Source organism: Scyliorhinus torazame, chromosome 8 (genome assembly GCF_047496885.1).
Source record: "Scyliorhinus torazame isolate Kashiwa2021f chromosome 8, sScyTor2.1, whole genome shotgun sequence".
Taxonomy (NCBI): Eukaryota; Metazoa; Chordata; class Chondrichthyes; order Carcharhiniformes; family Scyliorhinidae; genus Scyliorhinus; species Scyliorhinus torazame.
In genome coordinates, this window is record NC_092714.1 from 274,116,030 (window position 1) to 274,130,327 (window position 14,298).

At 53.6% G+C, this 14,298-nt stretch overlaps 1 protein-coding gene across 1 annotated transcript in view; it reads left to right on the plus strand.

Moving 5' to 3' along the window:
- The first annotated feature begins 1,660 nt into the window (after positions 1-1,660).
- The window catches only part of mrgbp (MRG/MORF4L binding protein), a 56,806-nt gene continuing 44,168 nt past the window's right edge, over positions 1,661-14,298 (plus strand). Inside the window, exons 1-2 of the mRNA XM_072515353.1 lie at positions 1,661-1,778; positions 3,898-3,979. Coding sequence (XP_072371454.1) covers positions 1,677-1,778; positions 3,898-3,979 — 184 coding nt within the window. The 5' untranslated portion in view covers positions 1,661-1,676. The remainder of the gene's footprint in view (positions 1,779-3,897; positions 3,980-14,298) is intronic.

Sequence of the window (14,298 nt, forward strand, 5' to 3'; positions counted from 1 at the left end):
CTAATAAAGATTATTATCTTCAGTCAGTACAATTCAGAAGCAATACAGATTCAGCAATCTCTGTCCAAATGCAGCAAAACCTGGACAATATCCAGGCTTGGGCTGACAAGTGGCAAGTTACATTTGTGCCACACAAGCCCCAGGCAATGACCATCTCGTACAAGGGAGGAGCTAACCACCGCCCCTTGACGTTCAATGGCATTACCATCGCTGAATCCCCACAATCAACAATCACAATCAACGTATGCAGGAGGTGTAGACACTGGATGGGAGGTGGGTTTGTGTGATGGACTGGGCGGTGTTCACGACTCTCTGTAGTTTCTTGCGGTCCTGGGCCGAGCAGTTGCCATACCAGGCTGTGATGCAGCCGGATAGGATGCTTTCTATGGTGCATGTGTAAAAGTTGGTAAGAGTAAGTGTGGACATGCCGAATTTCCTGAGGAACTGTAGGCCCTGTTGTGCTTTCTTGGTCGTAGCGTTGACGTGGGTGAACCAGGGCAGATTGTTGGTGATGTGCACACCCAGGAATTTGAAGCTGTCAACCATCGCCACCTCGGCCCCAATCTTTGGAATTCTCCAAGCCGGAGAGTTTTGATGTGCAGTCATTGAATGTATTCAAGACAGAACAATAGAGTTTTGGAATCAGGGGGTATGAGGATCAATGGGAAAGGGGAAAGAAGTTGATTATTCTTCCTGATCTTATAACAAAGCAGACTTGAGGGGTCAAATAGCGTGCTTCTGTCATCTGATTCCATGCGTCATGTGGTGTAATGGCAGAGTGTTGTGTTTGAGACCGATGATGTGGAACTGAGTTTGTCTGCTAACCCTCTCAGTGGCAGTCTCGTCATTTTTTTTTTTAGAATTTACAGTGCAAAAGGAGACCGTTCGGCCCATCGGGTCTGCACCGGCTCTTGGAAAGAGCACCCTACCCAAGCCCACACCTCCACCCCATCCCCATAACCCAGTAACCCCACCCAACACTAAGGGCAATTTTGGTCACTGAGGGCAATTGATCATGTCCAATCCACCTAACCTGCACATCTTTGGACTGTGGGAGGAAACCGGAGCACCCGGAGGAAACCCCGCAGACACGGGGAGAACGTGCAGACTCCGCACAGACAGTGACCCAGCGGGGAATCGAACCTGGGACCCTGGCGCTGTGAAGCAATTGTGCTATCCACTGAGAAAAAAATGAACGAAATGAAAATCGCTTATTGTCACAAGTAGGCTTCAAATGAAGTTACTGTGAAAAGCCCCTAGTCGCCACATTCCGGTGTCTGTTCGGGGAGGCTCGTACTGGAATTGAACCGAGCTGCTGGCCTGCCTTGGTCTGCTTTAAAAGCCAGCGATTTAGCCCTATGCCACCGTGCTGCCCAACTGTCTCTGAGTCAGAAAGTTATCTTCAATCCCCAAACTGTCTGCTCTGCTGCCAATCTGTGGTACTGGGACTGCAGCATTAAATAAACACAATGTCATGACTCAGTTCAAAGTTGAGCAAATGCGTTCTCCTGGGCTAATGTTTCTCCCTCTACCAATAACAACAGAAACAGATTAGGTGGTCATTTTGTCCACTGCTGGGTAACTGCAGATGTCTCTCTCACTCTCTCTCTCTCTCTCCATCTTTCTCACTCTCTTTCTCTCTCTCTCTCACTCCAGGAGTGAATCGGCACTTCCACATGATCTGTATCCGGGACAAATTCAGTCAGAATATCGGACGTCAAGTCTCGTCTAGAATCGTTTGGGAGCATCTAAATGTGATGTATGACATGCAGGCACTGGTATGGAGCTGCTGATGATGTACTTTTCATGTGGGGCCTGGCGGGTTTAAGGGTCACTGTTTCCTTTATGCCCACATGGTAGCACTGGCCAGGTCACCAACACCGTGTATTTTGTACTGGTCAATATTTCGCAGTGTCGCACAGAGCAGATAGCTCTGCAGGATTAGAGCGCAAACCGGTCATTTGGTTCATTCAGGCGATGCGTATCCTGGATTAGGAATATGCTTTAAAAAAAAATTTAGAGTACTCAATTCATTTTTTCCAATTAAGGGACAATTTTTTCATAGAATTTACAGTGCAGAAGGTGGCCATTCGGCCCATCGAGTCTGCACCGGCTCCTGGAAAGAGCACCCTACCCAAGGTCAACACCTCCACCCTATCCCCACAACCCAGTAACCCCACCCAACACTAAGGGCAATTTTGGACACTAAGGACAATTTAGCATGGCCAATCCACCTAACCTGCACATCTTTGGACTGTGGGAGGAAACCCACGCGCACAGGGGAGGATGTGCAGACTCCGCACAGACAGTGACCCAAGCCGGAATCGAACCTGGGACCCTGGAGCCGTGAAGCAATTGTGCTATCCACAATGCTACCATGCTGCCCTTAATTTAGCGCGGCCAATCCACCTACCCTGTACCCTGAACATCTTTGGATTGTGAGGGCGAAACCCATGCAACACAGGGAGAATGTGCAAACTACACACACACAGTGACCCAGAGCCTGGATCGAACCTGGGACCTCAGTGCCATGATGCAGCAGTGCTAACCCTGCGCCACCGTGCTGCCCTAGAATATGCTTTTTTATTCATTTAAGGGATGTGGGCGTCGCTGGGTCAGCATTTATTGCCCATCCCTAATTGCCCTTGAACTGAGTGTCTCGCTCAACTGTTTCAGGAGGAGAGTTAAGAGTGGACCACTGTGGGTCTTGAGTCACATGTAGGCCAGACCACGCCTCCCACAAAGGCCACGAGGGAACCAGGTGGGTTTTTGCGACAATCGACAATGATTTTGTGATCATCGTTCGAATTTCACGTCCACGTTCTTAAAAAATCAAATTCAAAATGTCACCATCAATCCGCTGTGGTGGGATTCAAGATCCCTAAAGCCTTACACTGAGTTTCTGGATTACTAATCCAGTGACAATGTCACTGCACCACTGCTTCCCAATACCACGTGCCATGCCTTGTGACAGAACGGTGCCTTCGGTACTGTGATTACCCCGAGAGTGCTGGAAGGGGGAGACTGGGGCAACAATGGAATTCTTAAAAGAATTACCTCTGGAATTCAAAACATTCCTTGTAATTAAGATTGCCCCTACCCCCAGCACCCCCATCGAGGCCAGGTCCTCTGCCCTCTCCATAACATCACTCCCTCCCTAACAGCACAGTGGGTGTACCTACACCACATAGACTGCAGCGGTTCAAGAAGGCAGCTGACCACCACCTTCTCTGGCAGTAAATGCTGCCCTTGTCAACGATGCCCACAACCAGTTAACAAAACATAAGAGGGAAAAGAAGGAACAACTTGCAGGTGTATCTTGGAAATGTTATTACCTTAATCAGGTTGATTGGTCACAGCTCGCTGTCTGTCTCCCAGGTTGTGCGACCCACAGTGCTTCACTGGACAAGTGAGCAAAGAGTCACATAAGGAGAAATTAGAACAAGTGACCCAAATCTTTGTCAAAGAGATAGTATTTATAGTTGGGGTCAGGGAGAGAATTCTACAGCTGAGGGGACTGACTGCACACCTTCCCCAAAATTCTCCAGTTTCTCGAACATTTCCTGTCCTTTATCCCCCCCTCACTGACCGTTTTCTGCAGTGGGGACTTCCCTCCGAGACTCGTTACTACATTAAAGATGCTAGGTTGATGCAAGTTCCGGTTGGAGCCAGGGGAATTTGGGATTTTCAAACTAGACATTTTACTCCAAGCTGTTTGTCTTCTGGAGCCAAAATCAATTTGTATTTGTAAAGCAGTGTTAACGTAGGAAAACAGACCAAGGGCTCACTGGGGCATCTTTTGTTTCTGTAAAGCGATTTGCAAAATCTTTCCATGTTAAAGACATCATAACTATTATTTTCTAATATCGGATTATTTTGTTATCTCATGTTTTTTAGCACGAGTCTGAAATCCTCCCATTCCCAAATGGTGAGCGAAATTTTGTCCTCCCCGAAGACATTATACATGAAGTGAAAGAAGGTATGGGCCCGTGAGCAAGCAGCGTTACCCTCCCGTGAGGGAGCGCGGTTACCCTCCCGTGAGCGAGCGCGGTTACCCTCCCGTGAGCGAGCGCGGTTACCCATCCGTGAGCAAGCGACGTCACCCTCCCGTGAGCGAGCGCCATTGCCCTCCCGTGAGCAAGCGCCATTGCCCTCCCGTGAGCAAGCATGGTTACCCTCCCGTGAGCGAGCGCCGTTGCCCTCCCGTGAGCGAGCGCCATTGCCCTCCCGTGAGCGAGCGCCGTTGCCCTCCCGTGAGCGAGCGCCGTTGCCCTCCCGTGAGCAAGCATGGTTACCCATCCGTGAGCGAGCGCCGTTGCCCTCCCGTGAGCGAGCGCCGTTGCCCTCCCGTGAGCGAGCGCCGTTGCCCTCCCGTGAGCGAGCGCCATTGCCCTCCCGTGAGCGAGCGGCGTTACCCTCCCGTGAGCGAGCGGCGTTACCCTCCCGTGAGCGAGCGGCGTTACCCTCCCGTGAGCGAGCGCCATTGCCCTCCCGTGAGCGAGCGCCGTTGCCCTCCCGTGAGCGAGCGCCGTTGCCCTCCCGTGAGCGAGCGCCGTTACCCTCCCGTGAGCGAGCGGCGTTACCCTCCCGTGAGCGAGCGCCATTGCCCTCCCGTGAGCGAGCGCCGTTGCCCTCCCGTGAGCGAGCGCCATTGCCCTCCCGTGAGCGATCGCCGTTGCCCTCCCGTGAGCGAGCGCCGTTGCCCTCCCGTGAGCGAGCGCCGTTGTCCTCCCGTGAGCGAGCGCCGTTGTCCTCCCGTGAGCGAGCGGCGTTACCCTCCCGTGAGCGAGCGGCGTTGCCCTCCCGTGAGCGAGCGCCGTTACCCTCCCGTGAGCAAGCGGCGTTACCCTCCCGTGAGCGAGCGCCGTTGCCCTCCTGTGAGCGAGCGGCGTTGCCCTCCCGTGAGCGAGCGGCGTTGCCCTCCCGTGAGCGAGCGGCGTTACCCTCCCGTGAGCGAGCGGCGTTACCCTCCCGTGAGCGAGCGGCGTTGCCCTCCCGTGAGCGAGCGGCGTTGCCCTCCCGTGAGCGAGCGACGTTGCCCTCCCGCGAGCGAGCGCCGTTACCCTCCCGTGAGCGAGCGGCGTTGCCCTCCCGTGAGCGAGCGCCGTTACCCTCCCGTGAGCAAGCGCCGTTACCCTCCCGTGAGCGAGCGCGGTTAGCCATTCTGAGTGAGCGGCATTACCCTCCCAGGCTGCTATCTCTTTCTAAACTTCCCATTCTAACCTGCCTCAGTCACAATCCTCCACAGGAGGGGTGGAGCGTGGGTCACTGTGGTGACTGAATATCGTGCAGGTCTGCAGGGTGTGATCACAGTGTGTGTCCTCCAAGTCATTGCCAGAGCCTCAGATCTGAGACTATTGCCTTTTTAAAACAGTTTAGTTTTGTTTAATTGTTTTACTTTAAATCTTTACATTGCCCAATTTCTTTATACTCAGTTGTTCCTGTAGAGGCCTCCGATGGTCATACGATTCTTGTTCAGCAAATTCCACTCACTCTATGGAACTGCTCACTCCCCGGTGTGGGAGGATTAATGCTCACTAACCGGTGTGGGAGGATTAATGCTCACTCCATGGTGTGGGAGGATTAATGCTCACTCCATGGTGTGGGAGGATTAATGCTCACTCCATGGTGTGGGAGGATTAATGCTCACACCTCGGTGTGGGAGGATTAATGCTCACTCCGTGGTGTGGGAGGATTAATGCTCACTCCATGGTGTGGGAGGATTAATGCTCACTCCGTGGTGTGGGAGGATTAATGCTCACTCCATGGTGTGGGAGGATTAATGCTCACACCTCGGTGTGGGAGGATTGATGCTCACACCTCGGTGTGGGAGGATTAATGCTCACTCCCCGCTGTGGGGTGATTAATGCTCACTCCATGGCATGGGAGGATTATTGCTCACTCCCCCGGTGTGGTAGGATTAATGCTCACTCCCCCGGTGTGGGAGGATTAATGCTCACTCCCCGGTGTGAGAGGATTAATGCTCACTCCCCGGTGTGGGAGGATTAATGCTCACTCCCCGGTGTGGGAGGATTAATGCTCACTCCCTGGTGTGGGAGGATTAATGCTCACTCCATGGTGTGGGAGGATTAATGCTCATTCCATGGTGTGGGAGGATTAATGCTCACACCCATGGTGTGGGAGGATTAATGCTCATTCCATGGTGTGGGAGGATTAATGCTCACACCCATGGTGTGGGAGGATTAATGTTCATTCCATGGTGTGGGAGGATTAATGCTCACTCCATGGTGTGGGAGGATTAATGCTCATGTGGGTGATTAATGCTCTCTCACCGGTGTGGTAGGATTACTGTTCACTCCCGAGTGTGGGGGTTAGTGGTCACTCCGCGGTGAGGGAGGATTAATGGTCACTCCCTGGGGGAAGGAGTTAGTGGTCACTCCCTGGTGCAAGGGGGTTAGTTGTCACTCGCTGGTGTGGGAGTTGTGGTCACTCTCTGGTGTGGGGGTTAATGGTCACTCTCTGGTGTGGGGGGGGGTTAATGGTCAGTCTGGTGTGAGAGGTCAATGGTCACTCTCTGGTGCGGGGGGGTTAATGGTCACTCTCTGGTGCGGGGGGGTTAATGGTCACTCTGGTGTGGGGGGGTTAATGGTCAGTCTGGTGCGAGGGGTTAATGGTCACTCTCTGGTGTGAGGGGGTAATGGTCACTCTGGTGCGGGGGGGATTAATGGTCATTCCCTGGTGTGGGGGGGTTAATGCTCATTCTGGTGTGGGGGGGTTAATGGTCAATGGTGTGAGGGGTTAATGGTCACTCTGGTATGGGGGTTTAATGGCCACTCTCTGGTATGTGGGGTTAATGGTCACTCTGGTGTCGGGGGGGTTAAGGGTCACTCTGTTGTGAGGGGTTAATGGTCACTCTGGTGCAGGGGGGTTAATGGTCACTCTGGTGTGAGGGGTTAATGGTCACTCACTGGTGTGGGGGGGTTAATGGTCACTCCGGTGTGAGGGGTTAATGGTCACTCTCTGGAGTGAGGGGTTAATGGTCACCCTCTGGTGTGAGGGATTAAAGGTCACTCACTGGTGCGGGGGGGTTAAGGGTCACTCCCTGGTGTGAGGGGTTAATGGTCACTCTGGTGTGAGGGGTTACAGGTCACTCTCTGGTGTGGGGCGGGTTAATGTTCGCTCTCTGGTGTGAGTGGTCAAAGGTCACTCTCTTGTTTGGGGGGGTTAATGGTCACTCCGGTGTGAGGGGTTAATGGTCACTCTCTGGTGTGAGGGGTCAATGGTCACACTCTGGTGTGAGGGGTTAAAGGTCACTCTCTGGTGCGGAGGTTAATGGCCACTCTGGCGTGTGGGATTAATGGTCACTCCGGTGTGAGGGGTTAATGGTCACTCTCTGGTGTGAGGGGTGAATGGTCACTGGTGTGAGGGGTGAATGGTCACTCTCTGGTGTGAGGGGTCAAAGGTCACTCTCTGGTACGAGGGTTAATGGTCACTGGTGTGAGGCGTTAAAGGTCACTCTCTGGTGTGAGGGGGTTAATGGTCACTCTGGTGTGGGGGGCTAATGACCACTCTGGTGTGAGGGGTTAATGTTCACTCTGGTGTGGGGTGTTAATGGTCACCCTCTGATGTGAGGGGTTAATGGTCACTCTCTGGTGTGAGGGGTTAATGGTCACTCTGGTGTGAGGAGTTAAAGGTCACTCCTCTGGTGCGGGAGGTTAATGGTCACTCTGGTGTGGGGGGTTAATGGTCACACTCTGATGTGAGGCGTTAAAGGTCACTCTCTGGTGTGGGAGGGGCTTAATGGTCACTCTCTGGGGTGGGGGGGTTAATGGTCACTCTGGTGTGGGGAGGTTAATGGTCACTCTGGTGTGTGGGGGTTAATGGTCACTCTGGTGTGAGGGGTTAATGGTCACTCTCTGGTGTGAGGGGTTAATGGTCACTGGTGTGAGGGGTTAATGGTCACTCTCTGGTGCGGAGGTTAATGGCCACTCTGGCGTGGGGGTTAATGGTCACTACGGTGTGAGGGGTTAATGGTCACTCTCTGGTGTGGGGGGATAATGGTTACTCTGGTGTGGGGGGTTAATGGCCACTCTCTGGTGTGAGGGGCTAATTGTCACTCTCTGGTGTGGAGGGGGTTAATGGTCACTCTCTCGTGTGGGGGGGTTAATGGTCACTCCCTGGTGTGAGGGGTCAAAGGTCACTCTCTGGCACGAGGGTTAATGGTCACTGGTGTGAGGCGTTAAAGGTCACTCTCTGGTGTGAGGGGGTTAATGGCCACTCTGGTGTGGGGGGGTTAATGGTCACTCTGGTGTGGTGGGGTTAATGACCACTCTGGTGTGAGGGGTTAATGGTCACTGGTGTGAGGGGTTAATGGTCACTCTCTGGTGCGGAGGTTAATGGCCACTCTGGCGTGGGGGGTTAATGGTCACTGGTGTGAGGCGTTAAAGGTCACTCTCTGGTGTGAGGGGGATAATGGTCACTCTGGTGTGGGGGGTTAATGGTCACTCTGGTGTGGTGGGGTTAATGAACACTCTGGTGTGAGGGGTTAATGGTCACTCTGGTGTGAGGGGTTAATGGTCACTCTGGTGTGGGGTGTTAATGGTCACACTCTGATGTGAGGGGTTAATGGTCACTCTCTGGTGTGAGGGGTTAATGGTCACTCTGGTGTGGGGTGTTAATGGTCACTCTCTGGTGTGAGGGATTAATGGTCACTCTCTGGTGCGGGTGGGTTAATGGTCTCTCTGGTGTGAGGGGGTTAATGGTCACTCCGGTGTGAGGGGGTCAATGGTCACTCTGGTGTGAGGGGTTAATGGTCACTCTGGTGTGAGGGATTAATGGTCACTCTGGTGCAGGGGGGTTAATGGTCACTCTGGTGTGAGGGGTTTAATGGTCACTCTGGTGTGAGGGGTTAATGGTCACTGGTGTGAGGGGTTAATGGTCACTCTCTGTTGTGAGGAGTTAATGGTCACTCTCTGGTGCAGGGGGTTAATGGTCACTCTGGTGTGAGGGGTTAATGGTCACTCACTGGTGTGGGGGGGTTAATGGTCACTCCGGTGTAAGGGGTTAATGGTCACTCTGGTGTGAGGCATTAAAGGTCACTCTCTGGTGTGGGGGGGTTAATGGTCACTCCGGTGTGAGGGGTTAATGGTCACTCTCTGGTGTGAGGGTTTAATGGTCACTCTCTTGTGTGAGGGGTTAATGGTCACTCCCTGGTGTGAGGGGTTAAAGGTCACTCTCTGGTGCGGAGGTTATTGGCCACTCTGGCGTGGGGGGTTAATGGTCACTCCGGTGTGAGGGGATACTGGTCACTCTCTGGTGTGAGGGGTTAATGGTCACTCTCTGGTGTGAGGGGTTAATGGTCACGCTCTGGTGTGAGGGGTGAATGGTCACTGGTGTGAGGGGTTTATGGTCACTCTGGTGTGAGGCGTTAAAGGTCACTCTCTGGTGTGGGGGGGGGTTAATGGTCACTCTCTGGTGTGAGGGGTTAAGGGTCACTCCCTGGTGTGAGGGGTTAATGGTCACTCTGGTGTGAGGCATTAAAGGTCACTCTCTGGTGTGGGGGGGTTAATGGTCACTCCGGTGTGAGGGGTTAATGGTCACTCTCTGGTGTGAGGGTTTAATGGTCACTCTTGTGTGAGGGGTTAATGGTCACTCCCTGGTGTGAGGGGTTAAAGGTCACTCTCTGGTGCGGAGGTTATTGGCCACTCTGGCGTGGGGGGTTAATGGTCACTCCGGTGTGAGGGGATACTGGTCACTCTCTGGTGTGAGGGGTTAATGGTCACTCTCTGATGTGAGGGGTTAATGGTCACGCTCTGGTGCGGAGATTAATGGCCATTCTGGCGTGGGGGGTTAATGGTCACTCCGGTGTGAGGGGGTTAATGGTCACACTCTGGTGTTGGGGGGTTAATGGTCACTCTCTGGTGTGAGGGGTTAATGGTCACTCTCTGGTGTGGGGGGATAATGGTCACTCTGGTGTGGGGGGTTAATGGCCACTCCCTGGTGTGAGCGGTTAATGGTCACTCTCTGGTGTGGGGTGGGTTAATGGTCACTCTCTGGTGTGAGGGGTCAAAGGTCACTCTCTGGTGCGAGGGTTAATGGTCACTGGTGTGAGGCGTTAATGGTCACTCTGGTGTGGGGGGTTAATGACCACTCTGGTGTGAGGGGTTAATGGTCACTCTGGTGTGGGGTGTTAATGGTCACACTCTGATGTGAGATGTTAATGGTCACTCCCTGGTGTGAGGGGTTAATGGTCACTCTGGTGTGAGGAGTTAAAGGTCACTCCTCTGGTGCGGGAGGTTAATGGTCACTCTGGGGTGGGGGGGTTAATGGTCACTCTGGTGTGGGGAGGTTAATGGTCACTCCGGTGTAAGGGGTTAATGGTCACTCTGGTGTGAGGCATTAAAGGTCACTCTCTGGTGTGGGGGGGTTAATGGTCACTCCGGTGTGAGGGGTTAATGGTCACTCTCTGGTGTGAAGGTTTAATGGTCACTCTCTTGTGTGAGGGGTTAATGGTCACTCCCTGGTGTGAGGGGTTAAAGGTCACTCTCTGGTGCGGAGGTTATTGGCCACTCTGGCGTGGGGGGTTAATGGTCACTCCGGTGTGAGGGGATACTGGTCACTCTCTGGTGTGAGGGGTTAATGGTCACTCTCTGGTGTGAGGGGTTAATGGTCACGCTCTGGTGTGAGGGGTGAATGGTCACTGGTGTGAGGGGTTTATGGTCACTCTGGTGTGAGGCGTTAAAGGTCACTCTCTGGTGTGGGGGGGGGGTTAATGGTCACTCTCTGGTGTGAGGGGTTAAGGGTCACTCCCTGGTGTGAGGGGTTAATGGTCACTCTGGTGTGAGGCATTAAAGGTCACTCTCTGGTGTGGGGGGGTTAATGGTCACTCCGGTGTGAGGGGTTAATGGTCACTCTCTGGTGTGAGGGTTTAATGGTCACTCTCTTGTGTGAGGGGTTAATGGTCACTCCCTGGTGTGAGGGGTTAAAGGTCACTCTCTGGTGCGGAGGTTATTGGCCACTCTGGCGTGGGGGGTTAATGGTCACTCCGGTGTGAGGGGATACTGGTCACTCTCTGGTGTGAGGGGTTAATGGTCACTCTCTGATGTGAGGGGTTAATGGTCACGCTCTGGTGCGGAGATTAATGGCCATTCTGGCGTGGGGGGTTAATGGTCACTCCGGTGTGAGGGGGTTAATGGTCACACTCTGGTGTTGGGGGGTTAATGGTCACTCTCTGGTGTGAGGGGTTAATGGTCACTCTGGTGTGGGGGGTTAATGGCCACTCCCTGGTGTGAGGGGTTAATGGTCACTCTCTGGTGTGGAGGGGGTTAATGGTCACTCTGGTGTGGGGGTGTTAATGGTCACTCTCTGGTGTGGGGTGGGTTAATGGTCACTCTCTGGTGTGAGGGGTCAAAGGTCACTCTCTGGTGCGAGGGTTAATGGTCACTGGTGTGAGGCGTTAATGGTCACTCTGGTGTGGGGGGTTAATGACCACTCTGGTGTGAGGGGTTAATGGTCACTCTGGTGTGGTGTGTTAATGGTCACACTCTGATGTGAGGGGTTAATGGTCACTCTCTGGTGTGAGGGGTTAATGGTCACTCTGGTGTGAGGAGTTAAAGGTCACTCCTCTGGTGCGGGAGGTTAATGGTCACTCTGGGGTGGGGGGGTTAATGGTCACTCTGGTGTGGGGAGGTTAATGGTCACTCTGGTGTGTGGGGGTTAATGGTCACTCTGGTGTGAGGGGTTAATGGTCACTCTCTGGTGTGAGGGGTTAATGGTCACTGGTGTGAGGGGATAATGGTCACTCCGGTGTGAGGGGTTAATGGTCACTCCGGTGTGAGGGGTTAATGGTCATTCTCTGGTGTGGGGGGGATAATGGTCACTCTGGTCTGGGGGGTTAATGGCCACTCTCTGGTGTGAGGGGCTAATTGTCACTCTCTGGTGTGAGGGATCAAAGGTCACTCTCTGGTGCGAGGGTTAATGGTCACTCTGGTGTGAGGCGTTAAAGGTCACTTTCTGGTGTGAGGGGGTTAATGGTCACTCTGGTCTGCGGGGTTAATGGTCACTCTGGTGTGAGGGGTTAATGGTCACTCACTGGTGTGGGGGGGTTAATGGTCACTCCGGTGTAAGGGGTTAATGGTCACTCTCTGGAGTGAGGGGTTAATGGTGACCCTCTGGAGTGGGGGGTTAAGGGTCACTCCCTGGTGTGAGGGGTTAATGGTCACTCTCTGGTGTGAGGGGTTAATGGTCACTCTCTGGTGTGAGGGGTTAAGGGTCACTCCCTGGTGTGAGGGGTCAAAGGTCACTCTTGTGTGGGGAGATAATGGTCACTCCGGTGTGAGGGGTTAATGGGCACTCTCTGGTGTGAGGGGTTAATGGTCACTCTCTGGTGTGAGGGGTGAATGGTCACTGGTGTGAGGGGTTTATGGTCACTCTGGTGTGAGGCGTTAAAGGTCACTCTCTGGTGTGGGGGGGGGGTTAATGGTCACTCTCTGGTGTGAGGGGTTAAGGGTCACTCCCTGGTGTGAGGGGTTAATGGTCACTCTGGTGTGAGGCATTAAAGGTCACTCTCTGGTGTGGGGGGGTTAATGGTCACTCCGGTGTGAGGGGTTAATGGTCACTCTCTTGTGTGAGGGGTTAATGGTCACTCCCTGGTGTGAGGGGTTAAAGGTCACTCTCTGGTGCGGAGGTTATTGGCCACTCTGGCGTGGGGGGTTAATGGTCACTCCGGTGTGACGGGATACTGGTCACTCTCTGGTGTGAGGGGTTAATGGTCACGCTCTGGTGCGGAGATTAATGGCCATTCTGGCGTGGGGGGTTAATGGTCACTCCGGTGTGAGGGGGTTAATGGTCACACTCTGGTGTTGGGGGGTTAATGGTCACTCTCTGGTGTGAGGGGTTAATGGTCACTCTCTGGTGTGGGGGGATAATGGTCACTCTGGTGTGGGGGGTTAATGGCCACTCCCTGGTGTGAGGGGTTAATGGTCACTCTCTGGTGTGGAGGGGGTTAATGGTCACTCTGGTGTGGGGGTGTTAATGGTCACTCTCTGGTGTGGGGTGGGTTAATGGTCACTCTCTGGTGTGAGGGGTCAAAGGTCACTCTCTGGTGCGAGGGTTAATGGTCACTGGTGTGAGGCGTTAATGGTCACTCTGGTGTGGGGGGTTAATGACCACTCTGGTGTGAGGGGTTAATGGTCACTCTGGTGTGGGGTGTTAATGGTCACACTCTGATGTGAGGGGTTAATGGTCACTCTCTGGTGTGAGGGGTTAATGGTCACTCTGGTGTGAGGAGTTAAAGGTCACTCCTCTGGTGCGGGAGGTTAATGGTCACTCTGGGGTGGGGGGGTTAAAGGTCACTCTGGTGTGGGGAGGTTAATGGTCACTCTGGTGTGTGGGGGTTAATGGTCACTCTGGTGTGAGGGGTTAATGGTCACTCTCTGGTGTGAGGGGTTAATGGTCACTGGTGTGAGGGGTTAATGGTCACTCCGGTGTGAGGGGTTAATGGTCATTCTCTGGTGTGGGGGGGATAATGGTCACTCTGGTCTGGGTGGTTAATGGCCACTCTCTGGTGTGAGGGGCTAATTGTCACTCTCTGGTGTGAGGGGTCAAAGGTCACTCTCTGGTGCGAGGGTTAATGGTCACTGGTGTGAGGCGTTAAAGGTCACTCTCTGGTGTGAGGGGGTTAATGGTCACTCTGGTCTGGGGGGTTAATGGTCACTCTGGTGTGGGGGGGGTTAATGACCACTCTGGTGTGAGGGGTTAATGGTCACTCTGGTGTGAGGGGTTAATGGTCACTCTGGTGTGGGGTGTTAATGGTCACACTCTGGTGTGAGGGATTAATGGTCACTCTCTGGTGCGGGGGGGTTAATGGTCACTGGTGTGAGGGGTTAATGGTCACTGGTGTGGGGTGTTAATGGTCACTCTCTGGTGTGAGGGATTAATGGTCACTCTCTGGTGCGGGGGGGTTAATGGTCTCCGGTGTGAGGGGGTTAATGGTCACTCCGGTGTGAGGGGGTTAATGGTCACTCTGGTGTGAGGGGTTAATGGTCACTCTGGTGTGAGGGATTAATGGTCACTCTCTGGTGCAGGGGGTTTAATGGTCACTCTGGTGTGAGGGGGTTAATGGTCACTCTGGTGTGAGGGGTTAATGGTCACTGGTGTGAGGGGTTAATGGTCACTCTCTGTTGTGAGGGGTTAATGGTCACTCTCTGGTGCAGGGGGGTTAATGGTCACTCTGGTGAGGGGTTAATGGTCACTCACTGGTGTGGGGGGTTAATGGTCACCCTCTGGAGTGGGGGGTTAAGGGCCACTCTCTGGTGTGAGGGGTTAATGGTCACTCTC